Raw genomic sequence first — 20,564 nt, 5'->3', positions numbered from 1 at the left:
GCTCACCAACGTTTCCAGGGTTCCCTTAATTCGCCAGTAAACCATGAAAATCTAACCCACCTCTAGTCAAGTCCCTAACCACTCCTCGGACCGCTCAACCTACCCCACCCTTCCCTCAGAGGACGCTCGCCGATGATATCATATCCACTTCCGTTTCCGAGAGGCCCTTCACTCTCTAGGGCCGCTCTAGACTGCCGCTTCCAAGGCGGGCTCCGAAGCTCAATGGTTGCTGGGCGGGGCCGTGACGTCCTTGGCGTGGCTGCAGGGGAGGCCGCGGCGGGGAAAATGGCGGACGGAAAGGCGGGAGAGGAGAAACCTGAAAAGCCGCAGCGAGCTGGAGCCGCCGGAGGTGAACATAACCCCAGCGTCGCGGGCTACGTGGGATGCTCTGGGCCTTTCTTTGAGCTCCCCGGGGTGGGGGGAGTAGGCCGGGGCGAGAAGCGCGGATCTGGCGCTCACCCGGCCAGGTGCTGGGCCCAGACAAGCCCTGGGCACGCCCGGTGCGGCCTGCTGGCATCCGGGCCCACATCGCCTCCTTGCCGGGGGAAAGCCGGTCACGGTTCGTCACCTCCTGGCCCCAGCGGAGGCCCTGCTTCCGAAGAGAAGGGAGATGGGCCCCAGAAAGGAGGACCGAACTCGGGGTGGGACTAGGAGTGGCGGTGCGGACGCAATCACACAAAACGCACACGGGCGCTCGCTCAGTGCGAGTCACCGAGCAGTGGCCGCAGGAACTGGCCGCAGGCCGAGTTTCCGACGGTGCCGGCCTCTCAGTTACACCTAGGAGTTAGTTTGCTGCTCCCTTTTCACTGAGGAGGTGGACTACCCTGGCCTTTTTCTTTCCTTTATTTTCAAGCCTAAATTCTGATCCTGTAATGGGATGGGTCAGGGCGATGGAGGGAAAGGGCAATACCTTTGCCTGCCTCCTGGTTTAATCCGCCGGGTCTAGGGTTACGGTTTGGTTGCCTTTCTTTGAACTGTCTGCCTTTTCTGTGCTAGGCTGTGGCCAGCTAACTGCACGCCAGATATTTAGGTGGCTAAATAGGCTAGTGTGACTCTTCCTGTATTTTGTTACGATGTAAACTCAGGTTACAGCTATCTTTATTCTGTCACCTCCACTCTAAATTTGGGTCTTGTGCATTAAGGAAAAGAAACATCCTGTAATCTCTCCAGCCCTCCCGCCCCTTTGTCCTCACAAGGCTAGTGGCTTAACACGTGCGAGCTGAGCGTAATGTCTTTAGAACGTTTTAAGTACCACACTCTTAACTCTTCTTCAGGTCTTATCCCTGAAAGTATTTACTGTGAGAAAATACAGAAGATTAATAGTATATGAAGGCAACTGTTAGGACCTCCTAACAAGTTTAATGTGATTTGACTTGGGAACAAAAATTGAGAAAAGTATAATGTTCGGTTACTTTTACCCAGAAATTCCTTTTTAAAAAACACGTACGGTGCTATTAGTTGAGCCCAAACTCCTTTCCCCCTTCCCACTCCCCACCCATCTTGTTTTTTGTTGTTGTTGTTATTGTTGTTTTACTTGTAAAATAGTTTATGAAACAACAGTTTAAACCATTTAGTGCTACCTCATTAGCGATTTTTTCGTCAAAAATTGTCTTGGAAATTATCAAGTACAATTACATTTACAAATTAGTAGTTTGAGGAAAAACAAAGATCTGTAGCCTGAAGAATCTTATCTGACTTTTAGACTACCTTTTAACTTTTAGAATGGGTTTCTAACTGTCTTGACTGAGTATCTGAGATGTGTTTAATGTGAGCCAAAGTGTACCTTAAGGGAGTTCCCTGGTGGCCTAGTGGTTAGGATTCCAGGCTTTCACTGCCCTGCCCGGGGTTCAGTCCCTGACTGGGGAACTAGGATCCCACAAGGCACGCCGGGTGGCCAAAAAAACAAAACAAAAAAATATACCTTAAGTGTCAGCATAATTCCGCTATATAATTTGTCCACCACCCTTTCAGTTAGGGATAATTCGCTCTGTAGTATGAATATTGATGTTTCTACTGTAACATATTTTTGTGAAGGGGTGATACAAAGTTATCTTTGCTAATTGCTATCAAAAATTATTGTCTCCTTGTTGGTGACTTAGAATAAGTAATATCCCTTAATAACGTCTACATAATTTGCCTTGGGCGTGCCTTCCTTTGAAAGAAAATACTACTGTTACATGTAAACCATTTTTGAATGTCAGATATTTTTAATGAAATTGTACAAAGAAATCATAGTTAAAACATTCATACCATGGATATTGCTAAATTGATAATTTTACGGCAAGTAGGCCCTGTATTAAAACAGTATCAAGTTTGTCTTGGGGGATTTACCTAGAGATGATTCTGATTTTTGACTCCTATTGAACAGTCCAGTAAGTTGGAAATATAAGTATTTTCTAAAGAGTTAACATAGGGGCTTCCCTGGTGGCGCAGTGGTTGCGCGTCCGCCTGCCAATGCGGGGGAACCGGGTTCGCGCCCCGGTCTGGGAGGATCCCACATGCCGCGGAGCGGCTGGGCCCGTGAGCCATGGCCGCTGGGCTTGCGCGTCCGGAGCCTGTGCCCCGCAACGGGAGAGGCCACAACAGAGGTAGGCCCGCAAACCAAAAAAAAAAAAAGAGTTAACATAGTTAACATGAATTTATGTTAATAAGAGAAGCTACTTACTTGAACTACCTGCTTCACCTTAAAGAGAAGGGATAATATTAAGGGTAAGGCTTTAGGTAGAATTTTTTTCCCTCCCTTTGGTTAAATTTTTGTAGCTCCTTGAAATAAGTAGAAGCTTTAGAGAAGAGCTATTCATATTGTAATCATGCCCACCTCAGGCTATTTTAGGTTATCTAAAACTACTTTAATGAAATTGACATTTATTGTGCCAGGAGGTTCTTGAATATGTCCTGTTAGAGAGATAGGTATGTACCATTTTTTCAGATGAAGAAGTTATCAGAATGCCAATGCGTCATGAAGGGTATCCTTATGGACTTAAAACTTATTGGGTAATTTTTTTCAAAGTAAGGTACCTTTGTACTCCAAGGCCCACCTCTCCTCCCCAAAAATGCTAGTACCATGTGTAATTTGATTTCACATTAACTAATCTACACATTTTCTTTGCTTAGAATGAATACAAACTAAAGTAGTACATGTTGTATTTAAAGGAAAACACTTAATGGACTTTAAAACGCTTTAATGGTCTTGATAGTTTGCCTCTTCAGATGACAGAACCACGGATGTTAATAAAATTGACCACTGATATGAATAACATTGAGTTGCTGACAGTTGATTACTTAATTAATGGTAGAGTAGTTTTCCCAACTCCCCTGTTCATGCTACATTTTTCTAGAGCATTCACTATAGAAATCTTCCCTAAGCATCATAGGATTGGACAGATAGTATTGTTTCATGTGTTAGCACATACTAGTTCAGTTAGTTGTCACACTTGATGTTGTTATTAATGTTATAGTAAGAGTTATGTTTTTCACTTTTTGTCGTATTTATGCTTTGATTTTTCTAGATTCTTTGTTCCAGAATTATTTTCTGGGTAAAAGGAGACCTAGAATTAAGAAAAGATAGGTTTTAAAAGAACCAGAAGTTTTGACTAATTATAACCCTTGAGTCACAGTTCAAAGAGCAGAGTTACACTAAAATCAAAACTAAATGTTCTTTATTCTCTTTGTTTTGATGTTTTTCAGACTTTGTATTTACACAGACTTGTGCCTTTAGTGTACAGATTGCTTCTATATGTAAATCCAGTGGCTTTTTTATGTGTTTCTATATGCTCTAATACGTAGAGCCAGTGAGTTTCCAGTTTTAGCTGTGTGTCAGTCACAAAGAAGAAGTAGTTATTACTGTTTGGGTTTTACTGTAAAATTCATACTTGATTAAAACTATACATAGAATACAGAATAAAATTTAGCATAAATGCATTTAGTGGTAGACTTTGAAAAAATGTTTGCATAATGCTGTCTTTTTTGTAAGAAATTCTAAATTGAGTTCTATATTTCAAATATTGAATAACAATCTTACATTCTTCAGGTGCTTTTGTAATTTTATATCTAAATAAGTGAATGGCACCTCAGACAACTATTCCAGTGCTGTCTTTGCTTCCTAGGGAAATCCCAAAACCTAATCCTGCTTAATTTCTCCCCTACATTGTTATTAAAACTTTCACCTCTTGTCTAAAGGTAATAAAGAGTTTGTTTTATTTTCCTGTAAACAAAATAAAATGTTCTGTTCAAAGTGCTTATTAATTTAGCTACCCCATCATTCCAAAACTGTATAGATCGGGATCTATAACATCCTGTCTTTTAATTCATTACTTGTCAGTCTGTTTGATTTCCCCTTTTCTACCCATTTTAGCTTTTTGTCATGTTTTCTTAGCTGTTGTCAGGGCCATCCCTTAGAGAATCTTTTCTTTCTCCATAAACTATTCATCCAGTGTAGCAGAATACATTCTATAGGGTAAATTGGTAAACTTGGGAAAGAAAATAAAATATTTAATCATCAGCCAGCCTTCTGTCTTACCTCCCAATATGTTTTTAAATAGGCTTCATGTGTAACAGGCCTAAGATATTCAGGATGAGAACTAATTTCATTTATTAATATAAAGAAGCAAAATTACTGAAAGATACCTTGCATTCCATATCTACATATGTATGTCTTCTGTTTGAAATTAGCATTAGCTCATCTTTCTTTCATAATAAAAAATAATATATAAACCTAAATATAGTTGTTGATATTAAGAGTAGCCTAAACAGATGTTAATCAAGCTTTGAGAGTAGAATGCAGTTTCTCAAGAGGGGATGACCTTGAAGTCTTCCTTGAAGTTCCTTTCTAACTAAAGATTGTGTGAAATGTTCATGAAGAACACATCACTCAAGAAGATTACTCCAGGCTGTACTAACACTGTAGTTTGGGTAATAATGGGCTGTTCATAATGAGCTGTTCATAACAGGGTACTTTGTATAACTAGTAGTACATTATTGAAGAATATTAGACTTTTTATTAGTCAAATGTATTATCCTATGATGTGACTAACTGCCAGCAAACCAGCTTGTATAGAATTTATAGATCTTAATTTATAAAAAGAAAAATTCCACAAATAACTAGATATTTGTACAACTTACAGTGTTTAGTTGAAGGGTCTTACTTTTTGTGAACTCTATATTTATAATTTTAAATTGCTCTGTATTTTATGCTAGTTAATTCATGGGAGCCTCTTCTACTGCCACACAATCTCAGTTCCTGCTGTATACTCTAACAAACAGTGGAAGAGACTGTTGGGTTCAGTAGGTGACAACTGCAGAGGTATCTTCCTTATAACGATGCTTTTTGAGGTTGCTGCTCCCATCAATCTGCTCAGTAAAAATAGCTCATCTTGGTAAGTTGTTTCGACTTCACCAGGACCTGAAGAAGAAGCAGAAAAACCTGTGAAAACTAAGACTGTTTCTTCCAGTAATGGAGGGGAAAATTCCAGTCGCAGCGCTGAGAAGCGATCAGCTGAAGAAGAAGCTGTAGACCTCCCAACAAAGCCTACAAAGATCTCCAAGTTTGGATTTGCCATAGGTAGTCAGATGACAAAGAAAGCCTCAGCCATATCCATCAAACTTGGCTCAAGTGTGAGTTGTTATTTTATATATTATATTTGTAATGGGTGTGAAAATTTGTTTTCAAAACCTGCTTTTATTGGATTATGATAAATTAAGTATACAAAGATGTATAAAAAGATACATTGGTGCATGAACTTATTACATGTAAGTATTTAAGAAATTAGTGGCTCTATATTCAAGAAAGGTCTGGATGAATTATAACTCAACAAAGCTGTTTTTAAAAAGGGTTTGGAGTATGAGAAGGAACAACTGTTATAGGGACTATATGATTTATAAAGTAATAATACCTTAGAATTTCCTAAGTTGAGCAAAACCTCTGAAAAATATTTTTAGAGTTTCAGTTTATTTTTATTTTAATTCCAGTGATATTAAAAATAATATCTAGAAATCATTTATTTGTATTTTAAAAGATTAATGTTAGTAAGGTATTGCTTAATAAGAGCTTCCTGATTACCTTACTTTGAAGCTACAAATGGACATTGAGTATTATAATCTATGATAGTAGTCTTTTACAGATCAACTTTTGATTCCTTGTTTTAAGATGTAAACCTTGAATTAATACTTATTAACCCTGGAGTATCTGGAAAGTATTTGAAGTATTAGATTGAAGCATATGAAGTTTAGAGATTTAACTATTTCTGATCTACAGAAGTGTTAATTTCATGTGGTTCAACTAAACAGATCTCTTTAAGAAAAAGAGTTACTTGAATAGTGTATTGCTATTGGCTTTAGAAAATGGTTACATTCTTGTGTAAGGAGAATAATCCTAAAATTGCTTTTAAGTTGTTTGTTCATGTCTGTTCTGTGAAAATTAATTCTCAATTGCCTGGATCCATACAACTTGATTTCATTACATGTCATTCAAAGATCTTAAAAATATGATATGGATCAGATTCCTACTAGATTCCAGGTACCTTTTAGCTAAGTGATATTAAATTATAGACCCTAACTAGAAAATCATTTACAGGAGGAAAACAAATGGACATATAATTAATAAAGTAAAATCTACCCATTGATAACCCACATCTTCAAAAAGAAAGTAGATTTCTCCAATGTTTGTTCTTAGTTCCTTACTATATGTTTCTATGAAAACATAAAGTTGAATCTTTGAAGATAAATTATTTTTATCATTAAATAAGCCTATGTAAACATTATATTATGCTCTTTTTAATGTTTCTTCTTCAGAAACCTAAGGAAACCGTTCCAACTCTTGCTCCAAAAACACTTTCAGTAGCAGCAGCTTTTAATGAAGATGAAGATGTAAGTTGATACCTAGTTTTGTTTGTTTTACTTTAACAAGTTCTTTAAGAAAGATGTTAGTGGCAAATTGTCAAGTTGTACTAATGGTACTAGTGAACTGTTTTTGCAACTCTGAACAGTTGTTTTTTTTTAAAATGACATCTGCAAAATCTGGATATTTCTGTTTATTTTATTTGGTTGTGGGATTATTTAAAATATTATTGACTTTGGGGGGGCAAGGAACTTAATCAAATCAACAAATGCTTATTATGAGTAATAATATATATTTGTGCTATGAAATATGTAGGATCCAAAAAAAGAAAAATTCAATACTGCTGTCTTCAATAATTTTTATAGTTGGAGTCTTCAGTGAGACATTATGCATGTGTTCAGCTTTAAAAAGCAGCTATAGTGCTTTCTTCCTGTATCCCCATGAGGAATAACAATAGTGCAGGTGATTCTGCCAGAAGATCTAGTCAATATGTATGTGTTCCAGAGTGGCGCAGTGGTTAAGAATCCGCCTGCCAGTGCAGGGGACACGGGTTCGAGCCCTGGTCCGGAAAGATCCCACATGCCGTGGAGCAGCTAAGCCCGTGCACCACAACTATTGAGCCTGCACTCTAGAACCCGCGAGCCACAGCTACTGAAGCCTGTGCACCTAGAGCCCGTGCTCTGCAGCAAGAGAAGCTACCACAATGAGAAGCCTGCGCACCACAACAAAGAGTAGCCCCTGCTCGCTGCAGCTACAGAAAGCCCACTTGCAGCAACGAAAATCCAGTGCAGCCAAAAATTAATTAATTTTTTAAAAGAGATTAGGTAGCATTTTGGTTTGTACAGATTGTTATCAGGAAAGGACAATGTAGGAAGAAGGGGACAACATGTGCAGAAGTAGAGAGGCTGGAAATAGTAAACACCTACATAATAGTAATGGCTTGCTTTGAATGCCTAACGATTTGAATCTTTTCACACAACTTTATTTTATCCTCCATATATCCCTGTGAATTTTGTGATATGGTTATTCTTATTTTCCAAATGGAGAAATTAAGTGTGCACAAGTGTTGAACTAGAACTGAGCTTTCTGGTTTCTTGTCCTATGTTCTTTGCATCATACCTTACTGTTTTCCCTGTTTTTAAAGAAATTTTAGACAGGTTCAGACAACACTCTTTCTGCTGTAAGATGGTAATGATAGGTAGGGATAAACTTGTCTCTTAGGTAAAAGAACACTTGCATCTAAAATCTTCATCTGGGACTTCCCTGGCAGTCCAGTGGTTAAGACTCTGTGCTTCCACTGCAGGGGGCACAGGTTTGATCCCTGGTCAGGGAAGTAAGATCCCACATGATGTGCAGTGTGGCCAAAAAAAAAAAAAAGGAAATAAAATCTTCATCTGGTTCTTCCTTTATCTGCAGAACATATTAATTAACCTTGGATATATATCTAAGCCTGAAATATATTGTATAAAGAGTGTGTTCATTTAGTTAATTTTGAAATTTAAAAATACTTTTTCAGTTGTATCTCTTTAGTCTCTTTTAATTTGGACAACTCCTGGGTTTTTCTGCGTATTTCATGGCATTAACATTTTTGAAGAGTTCAGGCCAGTTAGTTTGTAGAACGCCTCAGTTTGGATTTGTCTGATGTTCCCTTATGATTAGATTCACATTCCTTTTGGCAGGCGTATCACAGAAGTGATGCCAAGTTCTCAATGCATCATATCAGGAGCACATGTTGTCAGTATATCCCATTACTGGCAATGTTAACTTTGATCATTTAGTTAAAGTGATGTCTGCCAGATTTCTCTACTGTCAAATTACTGTTTTATCTTTTATAATTAAAATTTATCTTGTGGGGATATGTTTTAAGGATATGTGAAGGGGACTTCCCTGGTGGCACAGTGGTTAAGAATCTGCCTGCAAGTGCAGGGGACACGGGTTTGAGCCCTGGTCCGGGAAGATCCCACGTGCCACGGAGCAACTAAGCCCGTGTGCCACAACTGCTGAGCCTGCGCTCTAGAGCTCGTGAGCCACAACTACCGAGCCCACGTGCCGCACTACTGAAGCCCGTGTGCCTAGAGCCCGTGCACCACAACAAGAGAAGCCACGGCAGTGAGAAGCCCATGCGCCTCAATGAAGAGTAGCCCCTGCTCGCTGCAGCTAGAGAAAGCCCGCGCACAGCAACGAAGACCCAATGCAGCCATAAATAAATAAATAAATAAATAAATTTTTAAAAAAATATGTGAAGATACATACTTTCTTAATGTTCACTCATGAGTGTTAACATTCATTGATGATTCTTACCAGAATCAATTATTATGATGTTTGCCGAATGGTGATTTTTTTCATTCTTTCATCCCTTCTATGTTTATTAGTTTTCTCTTACTGTAAGGAAGAGCTTTTATAAGTGTAGGCTCTATTCAATAGGTTATAATGCTCAAATGGTCCCAGATTTGACCAGTAGCAATCCCTTTAAGCTGGATCTTGCAGATGACTGTAAAAAATAATATTTAGCTCATCAGTAACATTTATACTTAAAAACTTCTGAAAGACACTTGTCACATATCTTTTCACGAGCTGTAACTGTGGAAAAGTAGTAGAGAATGCGCTTTCAAGATGTCTTCTCAGTAAAGGAGACATTTTTGAGAAGGAGCAATACAGTAAAATGGTTAAGAGCCTTTGCTTTGGCATCTAGCTGTTTTGTGACTTGGGACAAGTTAACCTTGTTTACCTTACCTACAAAATGTGAATGATGATACTCATACCCACCTTGTAGGATTGTTAGGGTTTTCAAAGATAGTGCAGATTAAAGCATTTAACACAATGTGTAGCTTATAGTAAACAAATAGTTTTAGTTCTAGAATATCAAGTTTTTTGGGGCGTTTGTTTTTGTTTTGGGGGGTTTTTTTGTTCTTGTGTTTTGTTGGTTTGTTTTTTTGGCCACGTTGCACGGCATGCAGGATCTTAGTTCCCCAACCAGGGATCGAACTCGCGCCCCCTACAATGGAAGCACGGAATTCTTAACCACTGGACTGGCAGAGGAGTCCCTAGAATATCAAGTTTTTACCAGATTTTTTTTCTTTACACAGAATCAGCACACTAGAAGCATGAGGGTTTTTTTTTTTTCGGTATGCGGGCCTCTCACTGTTGTGGCCTCTCCCGTTGCGGAGCACAGGCTCTGGACGCGCAGGCTCAGTGGCCATGGCACACAGGCCCAGCCGCTCCGCGGCATGTGGGATCTTCCCTGACTGGGGCACGAACCCATGTCCCCTGCATTGGCAGGCGGATTCTCAACCACTGCGCCACCAGAGAAGCCCGAGGGTTTTTTTTTTTAATATAGTTAAGATAAATGATTTTCTCCTTTCACCAAAATTTCGGACTTAGATATAAAATTTAGCATTATTGGTAATCAAGTGATTTTAATATAGTTGACCCTTGACCAACACAGGTTTGAACTGCACAGGCCTACTTATACACAGATTTTTTTCAGTAACGTGCTACAGTACTACACTATCCCAAGGTTGGTTTAATCCTTAGATGTGGAACCGTGGCTTTGGAGGGTCAACTGTAAAGTTACACACGGGGTTTTGACTGGCGCTGTGGGGGCAGTGCCCCTAATCCTCCTGCATTGTTCAAGGGTCAGCTCTATCTACATGCAGTCATCTCTGTTTCTATCTTACTTTTTTCTCCAGAGTGAACCAGAGGAAATGCCTCCAGAAGCAAAGATGAGGATGAAGAATATTGGAAGGTATTATAATTTTTGTATAACATTGTAGAAAATTATAGTGAATTAAGAGCAAGAATAAATTGCAAACTGCACATAATCTATTAGTGTTCAAGCTTTTCTTGCATATTTGGGCAAAAGTTTTCTGAGATTACTCTCCTGGTAAAAGAAAATTCATATTTTAAGAAAAAATAACAATAATTTAATGCTATTTTTTTTCAGTTACATGTAATCTAAATTTTTTCAAATAAACAGTTATGAGAAATGTTTCTCATATAAAATTTAAAAGTTTTTTTCAGGTATAAAAAAATGGCTTTCACTCATCTCACTTAAGATATTCCCACCACTTAATCTTGATTTTATGTGTCCCATTTTCCTTAGTAATTTAGATGCCAAATATAAAAAGAAGACAAAAACATTTAAAAATTTTCCTTCGTTGTTTCTGTTATTGTGGAAATAACATTAATTTCACGTTAACACGATGTTCAGTTTCCTGTCTTTTGTATGCGTAAATGGATAACTTAGAGGCTAATAAGAAAGCTGGACTTCAAAACAACCTATACTATATCCCCACTTCTACCAAATGTATATATTCTCCCAAAGAACTAAGTGCTGAGTCTTCAAGCATCAGTCTTCAGACTTCATCTATGATTCAAACAGGAACTGTCCCAGTGGCTGTCTGCCTGCCTCCCTTTCGGACTGGGACCTAAAGTAAGAAATACATCTGGCATTATTACCAAATCTAAACACCCAGAATACATATATCTTCATATATCTAAACGTTTAAAATTGAAACAGAAGTTCATAAAATGACATCTTCTGTTTCATTTTTTATAAATGCTGATGGCAAACCACCACCAAATTGATTTAATGACCCTATTAATGGGTTACAAGCAACTGTTTTTAAAACTATAGTGGTTGCCACTATAGTGGTTGCTGCGTATCAGAATCATCTTAAATGTTTGTTAAAACTACAGATTTACCTGGCTCCTCCTCAGGCCTACTGAATCTGAGATTTTAGGACAGGGTCTGTGTAAAGGGTATTTTTAAAAAGATCTGTAGAGGCTTCTGATGTTTGGCCTGCATTTATAATAGGTGCTAAACAAATGTGTTTTGAATAAGTTAAAAACATGGCCCGAAAGTCATTATATAACATTTAAAATAAGTTTCCTTTCTTTTAACACAGGGATACACCAACATCAGCAGGACCAAATTCCTTCAATAAAGGAAAGCATGGGTTTTCTGATAACCAGAAGCTATGGGAGCGAAATATAAAATCTCATCTTGGAAATGTCCATGACCAAGACAATTAAATGATGTGTTTTGAAATTGGGGTATGGGGTGGGTGTAAAGTTAAAAGGAACAGTTTCCTTTTTTAAAGAATGGTATAAGACTATCTTTGGAGCCGCCTTTTTTTTTCTTTTTCTTTTTTTAAAGATTGAGTGGTACACTAATAAATGAGAATTTGAAATTAGAGGTAATTTATGTTTTATATACAGATTTCAAGACATTTGCTAATTTTGTAGTTTCATGTGATTAGTTTCCAAAGGTTATAGATGATTAAAAAAAATCAGAAATGGTACCTTTCTAAGAATTGCATATTTTTTTAGACACAACTACTAGCACATTAAGAGGGAAGCAAAAAGTTGTCTATTTAAACTGTAGGCAGTTACTCTCTAACTTAACTCCCTTGTTAACCTAAAGTCTGGCTCCCAGGAACAGCCTTATAGAGAAGGGAGTATTGTATTGGGAGGAAAATGTTGCTGGACTATTGACTGAGAAAGTAAATTAGATAAAAATTAAATACAGCTTTTTTTTCCTAATGGGCATTTGTTTTGTTTCGAATCATTATAAACTAGTTATTGCATTGCTATCAGTGGATACAGATGCTTAGCTCTTTAAAAAGAACATTTTAAAATTTTATGTAAACTGTTGAGTATTTAAAATAGCCCACTTCACTTTAAAGTGTCCTGTCTACCTTTGATAGTCTTCAAAGAACAACCATTTGCTACCAAAGTAAATCAGTATTTTGAATGTGCTTCTCTTGATTTTTGTTATTAGCTAGTTCCTGTAAGCATTTCCACCAGATCATCAGGCAAATCATAAGGAAGCTGTTTCTTTTAAAATAACAAACCACCACCAAAAATTTAAATGTACATAATAGTTAAATATTTGGCTGTTCTTATTTTTTAAAGGATATAAACACCAAAAAAAAAAAGGCAACATTGTATGAAGATGGAAAATAAGAAAGATGCACTTTCTGTAACTTTATCAAAGCATTTATGTTACTAACTTGTGAAATCCAATTTGATTTGAACTTATTACAGGAATTCTTATTTAGCACAATAATATGGTTTCTTTTAACTGTATACATATTAACCAGTGGCCTCTCAAAAGCACATTTTAGATACTGAAAATAAAAGGAAAGAAAATGCATCTTTAAACATATTTTATGGAATCTTTGACCACATATACTTTGTTAATCTTTGTGTTGTAGGATTGTGTTTATTTTGTATTTTTGTATTGTATATGAATTCTTTTTTTAATGTGACAGTTAAACACATCTTTAAAGCATAGTCACACATAAAAGAAACATATAGTATAATGATTTCCTTGAAAACTCTTACAATGTTAGATTTGGAGGCAGCTTCATACTGTTTAATTGGTGATAACTACTCTCTGAGCTCTTTTAATAGGTAATAACTCCAGAGAAGCAGCCTGTATATATTCCTAATACTTTGTTCACTTGCATTTGAGTTTAGAGTAAGCCCCAAGTAAAACAATGGAAATGTATATAGAACGATTAGTTCTTACTTACATGGTTTAATTATATCAAGATACGTGAATTTAACTTGCTTTAACGTAGGCAAACTTCCCGTTTTTGTTCATTTTAATGTTTATGTTGAAATAACATCCCAAAACGACTGAGATGAATGTCTTTACTAAAATACCAATAAATTTGTCAAACTCTATCAGTGTTCTTATTTTCTGTTACACTTAATTGTTGCTGGGTTTGTTTTAAGCAAAGAAGAGACAGATGTTTTTGGTGCTCTTGCCCAGATTGTTGGCCAGAGTAATGGGAAATTTTAAATTGCTCTTTGGAGTCTACCTAACTTAGCACATAGTTCTAGAACATTACAGTATCTCAGGTTAGAAAAAGACCTAATCCAAATCCTCCCTTTCCTCTACTGCCAAAGTATCACCTATTATGTGCTGTAGGAAATCCTGCTGAGGCATACCTTTGAAAATCCCTAGGTGTTAGAAGGTATTCTCTTGTGTCTGCCATCCATTGTCTCTAAATATTTTCTTAATGTTTATAATGCTGCTGCCCTATAGGTCAGGTGTTAGTAAATGAAAAGATTGAACTACATTTTAAAATTAAGGTTCGTTTCTAGTTAGGCTAATTACAAATGAAGGCTATGAATTTCAAATGTTTTTTTCTTTAATAATCAAGGTTAGCTTGATATACTGTGGAGGGATTGTTCAAGTTACTTCCCTGCTGAGATGAAGATACTTCTTTTTAATTTTTTTTTAACTTTTCGTTTTGAAAAAATTTCAGACTCAAAACATTGCAAAAATATAATGAAGTACTTCCATGTTCTTCAAATGATAACATACAACCACAGGACAATTGTCAAAATCAGGGAATTAACATTATTAAAATATATCACCTTACACTATTATTCTACAGACCTTATTCAAATTTCACCATTTGCTCCACTAATATCCCTAGTAGAAGATTCACTACATTATCACATACTGTTTAGTTGTCATCTCTCTTAAGCCCCTTTAATCTGGGACTCTTCAGTGTTTGTCTATTATGACTATAGACTTTTTCAAAAGTACAGGCCAATTATTAGTAGATCTCCCAATTTGGGATTTCCCTAATGTTTCCTCACAATTAAATTCAGTTTATGCATTTTTGGCAAAAATAAGAGAAAACGGATGTGTCTTCAGTGTATCAGCAAGCACATGATGTCAATTTGTCCTCTTACTAGTGATGTTAATTTTGATGACTTGGTTAGGGTGGTATCTGCCAGATATATCCAATGTCAAAGTTGTAAATATTCTGTTTGTAATTAGTATCTTATGGGAAAATTCTTATAAGTATCATTCTCATACTTTTGCCCACTAATTGGCAGACATTCATGGTTTTTGTTTTTTGGGTGTTTTCCCCCATGGTTCTTTACTGAAACAATTGTTAGTGTAGAATTTGCCAAATGATGATTTTTCTATTTTCATCTTTTATTTTTTGTAGTTCAAATTCTGTGAGGAAATTTCCTTCTCCATTCTTTATTCAATTTTGTATAGATAATGAGCCTGTGTATTCTTATGTTCTTCTATAGGTTATAATGCACTACTATCATATATTTTGTTACTCAAATTGTCCCAGATTTGCCCACAAAACCCCTCCCCATTGACCCTTGTGTCTTTTTGACATGTCCCCATTCTTTTTTTTTAATACATCTTTAATTTCTGGCACCAGAAGATATTCTGGACTCATCTCATATTTTCTCTTCTTTAACCCGGAAATCAGTGATTTCTCTAAGCATCCATGGTTCCTTTTAGAGTCAAAATCTGCACTCAGTGTACTCATTGGTACTGAAGTGTCATTGCTTCTAGCCTACTTGACAGAGCTAGAAAATGTATGTATATACATCTATATGAATTTCTAGATCTATATGTGTGTGTGTGTATGTGTATACTTTATGTATCTCCATGAGTTCATATAGATACTTCCATTACCAGACCAACACCAGATTCATTCTAGTCTTCCTTCTTTCTCTACTTACTACTCTTGTCCAACAGTAGGAAATCTGACTCTGTATAATCTGTTCACTTATTTGCTTAATTTCTAGAATACACATAAAGTTTCAGAATTAATTCATATATTTCCCTATGAAGAACTACTAGCCAGAGTGCAGTATTTGTATATAGTTCCTTTCCTTTTTAGTCTTAAGAGTACATAATCAAAATACTATTTTACAAAGTTATGTAGGTTAGTTCTTTGCTCCCCCTTTCAGTATGATTGTGTTACTCATTTGTAATGCAGTTTGGTTTTGTTTGTATTTCATAATGAATTACTGCTCATTCCTTGTTAATTTTTTTTGCATGTGAAATAGCATAGGTCTAAAAGTTGGAACTATACAAAAAGTATCACTCCTCCCTATTTTTTCTGCCTCATTCTCTTCCTCCTGTCCTTTCTACCCTGTTTACACCTATTCCCTGTACGTAATCCGTCTCTGGTTTCTGGTTTATCCTTCCTGTGTTTCCTTTTAAATAAATGAATAGATGGGTGTTTATTATTTCTCCTTTTTTCTTACATGAATTGTAATACACCACAGTTATTCTTTTATCCTTTATTTTTCTTCACTTTACAGTATACCCTGGAAACTATACCAGTTCATGGAGATCTTTCTCAAAAAAAATTTTAACAGCTACATAGTATTCCATTGTGTGAATATACCATAGTCAATGCAATTACTCTTACTTGTATGGGCATTTAGGTCATTTCCAATGTTTTGCCATTACAATGCTGTAATCGAACAACCTGTGCAGGTGTATTTTCTTGTTGGGATGTATCTTCCTTCAGGTAAATTCCCAGAAGTAGGATGCTAGGTCAAAATATAAGTGCATATCTACTCTTAATTAGGTATTGCCAAATTCTCCTACAAAAGGATTGTACCAGTTTGTTTTCCCACCAAAAATATATGAATGCCTTTTCCCACAGCCTTGCCAGCAGAATGTGTTTCTCATGCTTTTTAATTTTTGCCATATCTGATAGGTTTAAAAAAATGGCATGAGACTTCCCTGGTGGCACGGTGTTTAAGAATCCGCTGGCCAATGCAGGGGACACGGGTTCGAGCCCTGGTCCAGGAAGATCCCACATGCCGTGGAGCAACTAAGCCCGTGAGCCACAACTGCTGAGCCCGCGTGCCACAACTACTGAAGCCTGTGTGCCTAGAGCCCGTGCTCCGCAACAAGAGAATCCACTGCAATGAGAATCTCCCGCACCGCAACGAAGAGTAGCCCCTGCTTGCCACAACTAGAGAAAGCCCGCGCGCAGCAACGAAGACCCAACACAGCCATAAATAAATAAATAAAAATTTTTTTTAAAGGCATGTTAGAGTAGTTTTAATTTGCATCTCTCTAGCTATGAGTGAGGTTGAATATCTTTTCATATGTTTAAGGGCCATTTGAATATCTTTATGAATAGTCTGTTTATTTCATTCCCACTTTACTATTGGGTTTTTGGTCCTTTCTCAAATTTTAAGAATTCGTCATATATTAACTCTTTATACATATGTTATAAATAGTTTATCCTAATTATTAATTGTCTTTCGGCTTTGGTTATGGTGTTCTTTGTAATACAAAAAGCTTCCTTTTTTTGTAATGTAGTGAATTTTATTCATCTCTATTGCCTTTCAGTTTTGTTAATAGTTAGAAAGCCTTTCTCTATACTGAGGTTAAAGATAAACTCACCCTTGTTTTTCTAGTGCTTGTATTGTTTCATTTTCAAATTTAAACAGACTCCTGATCCATTTGGAGTATATTCTTGTGCATTTGTGAGATCAAGATCTAATTTTAGTTAACACATCTGTATGATATTAAGCCATCCTAATTGGAAGCAGTCTGCTTTTGTGTTTTGGGGGAGTGTTAAATTTTTTCTCATATGGGTTTTGCCTATTTCTTGTTAAGCTTCTTCCTAAATATTTAATCATCTTTGTTGCTATTGAAATGAGGTTTTCTCTATCATTTTGTGTTGGTTATTGTTTTAAGATATGAAGACAATTTCTGTATGTTAATTCTGTATCTTGCTATCTTACTAAACTTATTGTTTGAGTTTTATCATCGAGTCTCAAGAATTTCCCAGGTGTACCATCATATCACCTGCAAATAGAAATGGCTTTATCAATTTTTGTGCCTCAATTTATTTTTCTTGTGTAATTGCATTGCTTAATACCTCTAATACAGTATTGAATAGTAGTAGAATAAATGGGTATCCTTGTCTTTTTCTCAGTGGAAATGTCTCCAGCATTTTACTATTAAATAAGATCCTGGCTTTAGGACTACATATCTTATCATGTTAAAAATATCCATCAATTCCTAATTTTCTTAAGTACTTTTATCAGAAATAGGTGTTGGATTTTGTTGAAAGCTTTTTCAGCATTTTATCAATGAGGGGAAACTGTAATATATAGAATTAACATGAGAACTCTCCGGTGTAGTAGAAGTAGCAACTGCAGGAAGAAACCACCACCCACAGGGCTAAGGGAATAAGTGAACAAGCGAAAGACAGCATCTTAGAGGAGGGCCCTAGAGGCTGAAATTCAGATCTTTGAGGAGGTACAGCTGCTGGCTGCAGGGAAGAACAGCACACCAAGCTGCCCATCACCACACTGAAGACAAATTTTGGAAATTCCTATTCAACTTGTTCATGAAAAGTCCCTGGTGATTTGTAGCCCTTTACCCCCACAAGAATCCATTGTTAGTTAGCAATAATTATTGGTTTTAGTTTTTCACTTTTTACTTCTTTTCATTTTCCTATACTTTCCAAATTTCCTACATTGATCCTACATTACTTTGATAATTGGAGAACTGAGTGGGGAGTAGAGGTATCTCTAAATAAGGCAAATTAGCTGTCATGTTAGGGCTTCAGATATGTGGGAACTTTTTCAGACCAAAGACCTTGGGCCACATCGCAATAGACACCCACTTAATTATTGCATATGGACATAGAACTCTTATTCACATCTTGTACTTTTTAAATATAATACAAATGTGCTGTTCTAAATATTTTGGGGTTTTTTTCTAAGTATAAGTCCTCTTTGGGAGCATTTTATCTGTGGTATTCATTGAATTTACATTGATTAGTATTTAGGGAAAAAAAACTGTTGTGTACTATGTAAAATATCAAGGATGACCACTATAACTTTACTGCAAGAAGAGTTACCTCTGAATGCTGGTGCATCTATATCACTGATTGGTATGTCATCCAAATACACCACAAATGAATTTCACTCAGAATCCAGCATTGTCCTGATCTCATGCTAGTCACACATCTGGAGTTACTTATTTTATTTCTGCTTTTAGAATTCCATGACTAAACCACAGTTGATGTAAAACTTGGTTAGATCAATAGAAACTATGAATTTACCCATGTAACCATGACTGAAATAAAACAAAGTTTCTAAGTATTTATGGAATATATAATCTATTATATCCTGACTTTAAGGAAAAGAGATCAAAACAAGCAGCAGGACACTTACATCAAGTACTGCAAAGAAAGTAATATGGAAAGGAAGTAAGTACTAATTAGATGATAAAATACTTGCAAATCATTAAAGCAAATCTAACTGAAGATGCAATTGAAAATGAAAAGGTGTACATGTAGGGAGGGGGGTATATAGGAACACTGTACTTTTCCACTTAGTTTTGCGATTAACCTAAAACTGCTCTTTAAAAAAATAAAGTTTTCTTTAAAAAAAAAAAAACAAGATGTGAGCAGTGGTTTGACTCAGATTCACAAGGTATGTCTCTTAACCATAAATATAAATAATACTGAGTTGGATATAAAACCCCCCAAATAGTCTAACAACACCGTTGTAATGCTGTGTGTGAATATTAATTTAATCTGTGTAGAGACAGTTACATACATAACCATACCAGCAAGTTTCCCAAAACAGGATTTAAGTGTAGTTATATTCTCAAAGAGCCACTTTGAGATGAAAATGTCCCTTTCCCAGGTAATTTTAAACAGGTGTTTCTTCTCATTCTATCTCATTTGAATTCTACAGTGGGCACTGACTATGAGATGATCCAAGGAAGAAAACTGGGAATCTTAAGTATGAATTTTACTACAGTCCTTGCTTTCTCCAGTAGAGGAACTTAAGAAGCAGCTGCTATTCTGTGCCAACTTTTTATTTTTTTAATATTTATTTTATTTTATTATTCTTTATTTTTGGGGCTGATCAGGTCTTAGTTGCGGCACGCAGGATCTCCATTAAGGCATGCAGGATCTTTTTTTTCGTTGTCAGTACTCAGCCTTCTCTCTAGTTGTGGCGCGTGGGCTCTGTAGTTTGCGGCACACAGGCTCTCTCATTGAGGTGCGGGAGCTCAGTAGTTGTGGCGCGCACGGACTTAGTTGCCCCTCGGCATGTGGGATCTTAGTTCCCTGACCAAGGATCGAACCCACGTCCCTTGCGTTGGAAGGCAGATTCTTTACCACTGGACCACCAGGGAAGTCCGCTGTGCCAACCCTTAATATAAGGGCTGCTGGTAGTGCCACCATGCTGAAATGGAGAAAGATTTTGATAACAGTGATCTCTTTTCACATACAGAGTTAGTTACTTTCATTCCTATTGTGATTTCCTTGCTATGGACATAGAGCCATTAGAAAACTCGGAAGCTTCAAGATTAAGAGCAATTTCAGATATTAATCTGGAAGTAATGTGTGTAGGACAGAAAGGAAAACAGGGCCAGCGTGGGAGCTAGGAAACCAAGATAATGGTAATACACTACATGCATGAATTTATAAAATCTTATAGTAATATGTTAACATTAATTAGCGGTAATGTAATAGAAGTAACAGATCAGACATTGCTAAGGAATTCAGTGGTTGAATCAATGATAGAAGAAATGGAACCATCCAGATAACTAGAGGTCTGGACCTAGGTACCTAGGAGAATGGTAGGTGTTAAAGAGGAAAAAAATTGACAAATATATACAGGATAACTTTTAAAGTTTAAGAAAAACCTCCAGCCAGAATTTAGGAAAGCAGATGATGACAGAAAATCCACAGAGGGTTTTCAAGGGGAAATGGGGTCAACATGAGGCCTAATTGTATTGGGTACCATTGGTGTGGGAGTTGATAAATCTGACTCTTTTGTCTGTTTTCACATCTGTTGAAAAGGTTGATATGTATCTGAACTTACACGGCCTACAGCTCATGAAGTGGATGCCTGTGAAGTAGAAGACACTGTGCCAGGAACTTTAATGTGATGTGTA

General features: G+C 36.7%; 1 protein-coding gene across 3 annotated transcripts; it reads left to right on the top strand.

Moving 5' to 3' along the window:
• The first annotated feature begins 229 nt into the window (after positions 1-229).
• Positions 230-17,472, top strand: PCNP (PEST proteolytic signal containing nuclear protein). Of its 3 annotated transcripts, none has more exons than XM_055085778.1 (5): positions 230-349; positions 5,399-5,613; positions 6,790-6,864; positions 10,525-10,580; positions 16,342-17,472. In XM_055085778.1, the coding sequence occupies exons 1-5, from the start codon at positions 286-288 to the stop codon at positions 16,358-16,360; spliced, it is 429 nt and encodes a 142-aa protein (XP_054941753.1). In that variant the 5' UTR covers positions 230-285; the 3' UTR covers positions 16,361-17,472. The 3 variants fall into 3 exon arrangements, with proteins under 3 accessions (XP_054941753.1, XP_007105488.3, XP_028349659.1); XM_007105426.4 differs by lacking the exon at positions 16,342-17,472 and adding an exon at positions 11,743-13,542 and having other exon boundaries at positions 232-349; XM_028493858.2 differs by lacking the exons at positions 230-349; positions 16,342-17,472 and adding exons at positions 5,305-5,375; positions 11,743-13,541 and having other exon boundaries at positions 5,451-5,613.
• The last annotated feature ends 3,092 nt before the right edge of the window (positions 17,473-20,564 follow it).

Source organism: Physeter macrocephalus, chromosome 1 (assembly GCF_002837175.3).
Source record: "Physeter macrocephalus isolate SW-GA chromosome 1, ASM283717v5, whole genome shotgun sequence".
In the NCBI taxonomy this organism is placed as follows: Eukaryota; Metazoa; Chordata; class Mammalia; order Artiodactyla; family Physeteridae; genus Physeter; species Physeter macrocephalus.
Note: the sequence above shows the minus strand (reverse complement) of the source record. Positions and strands in the feature narration are given on the sequence as shown.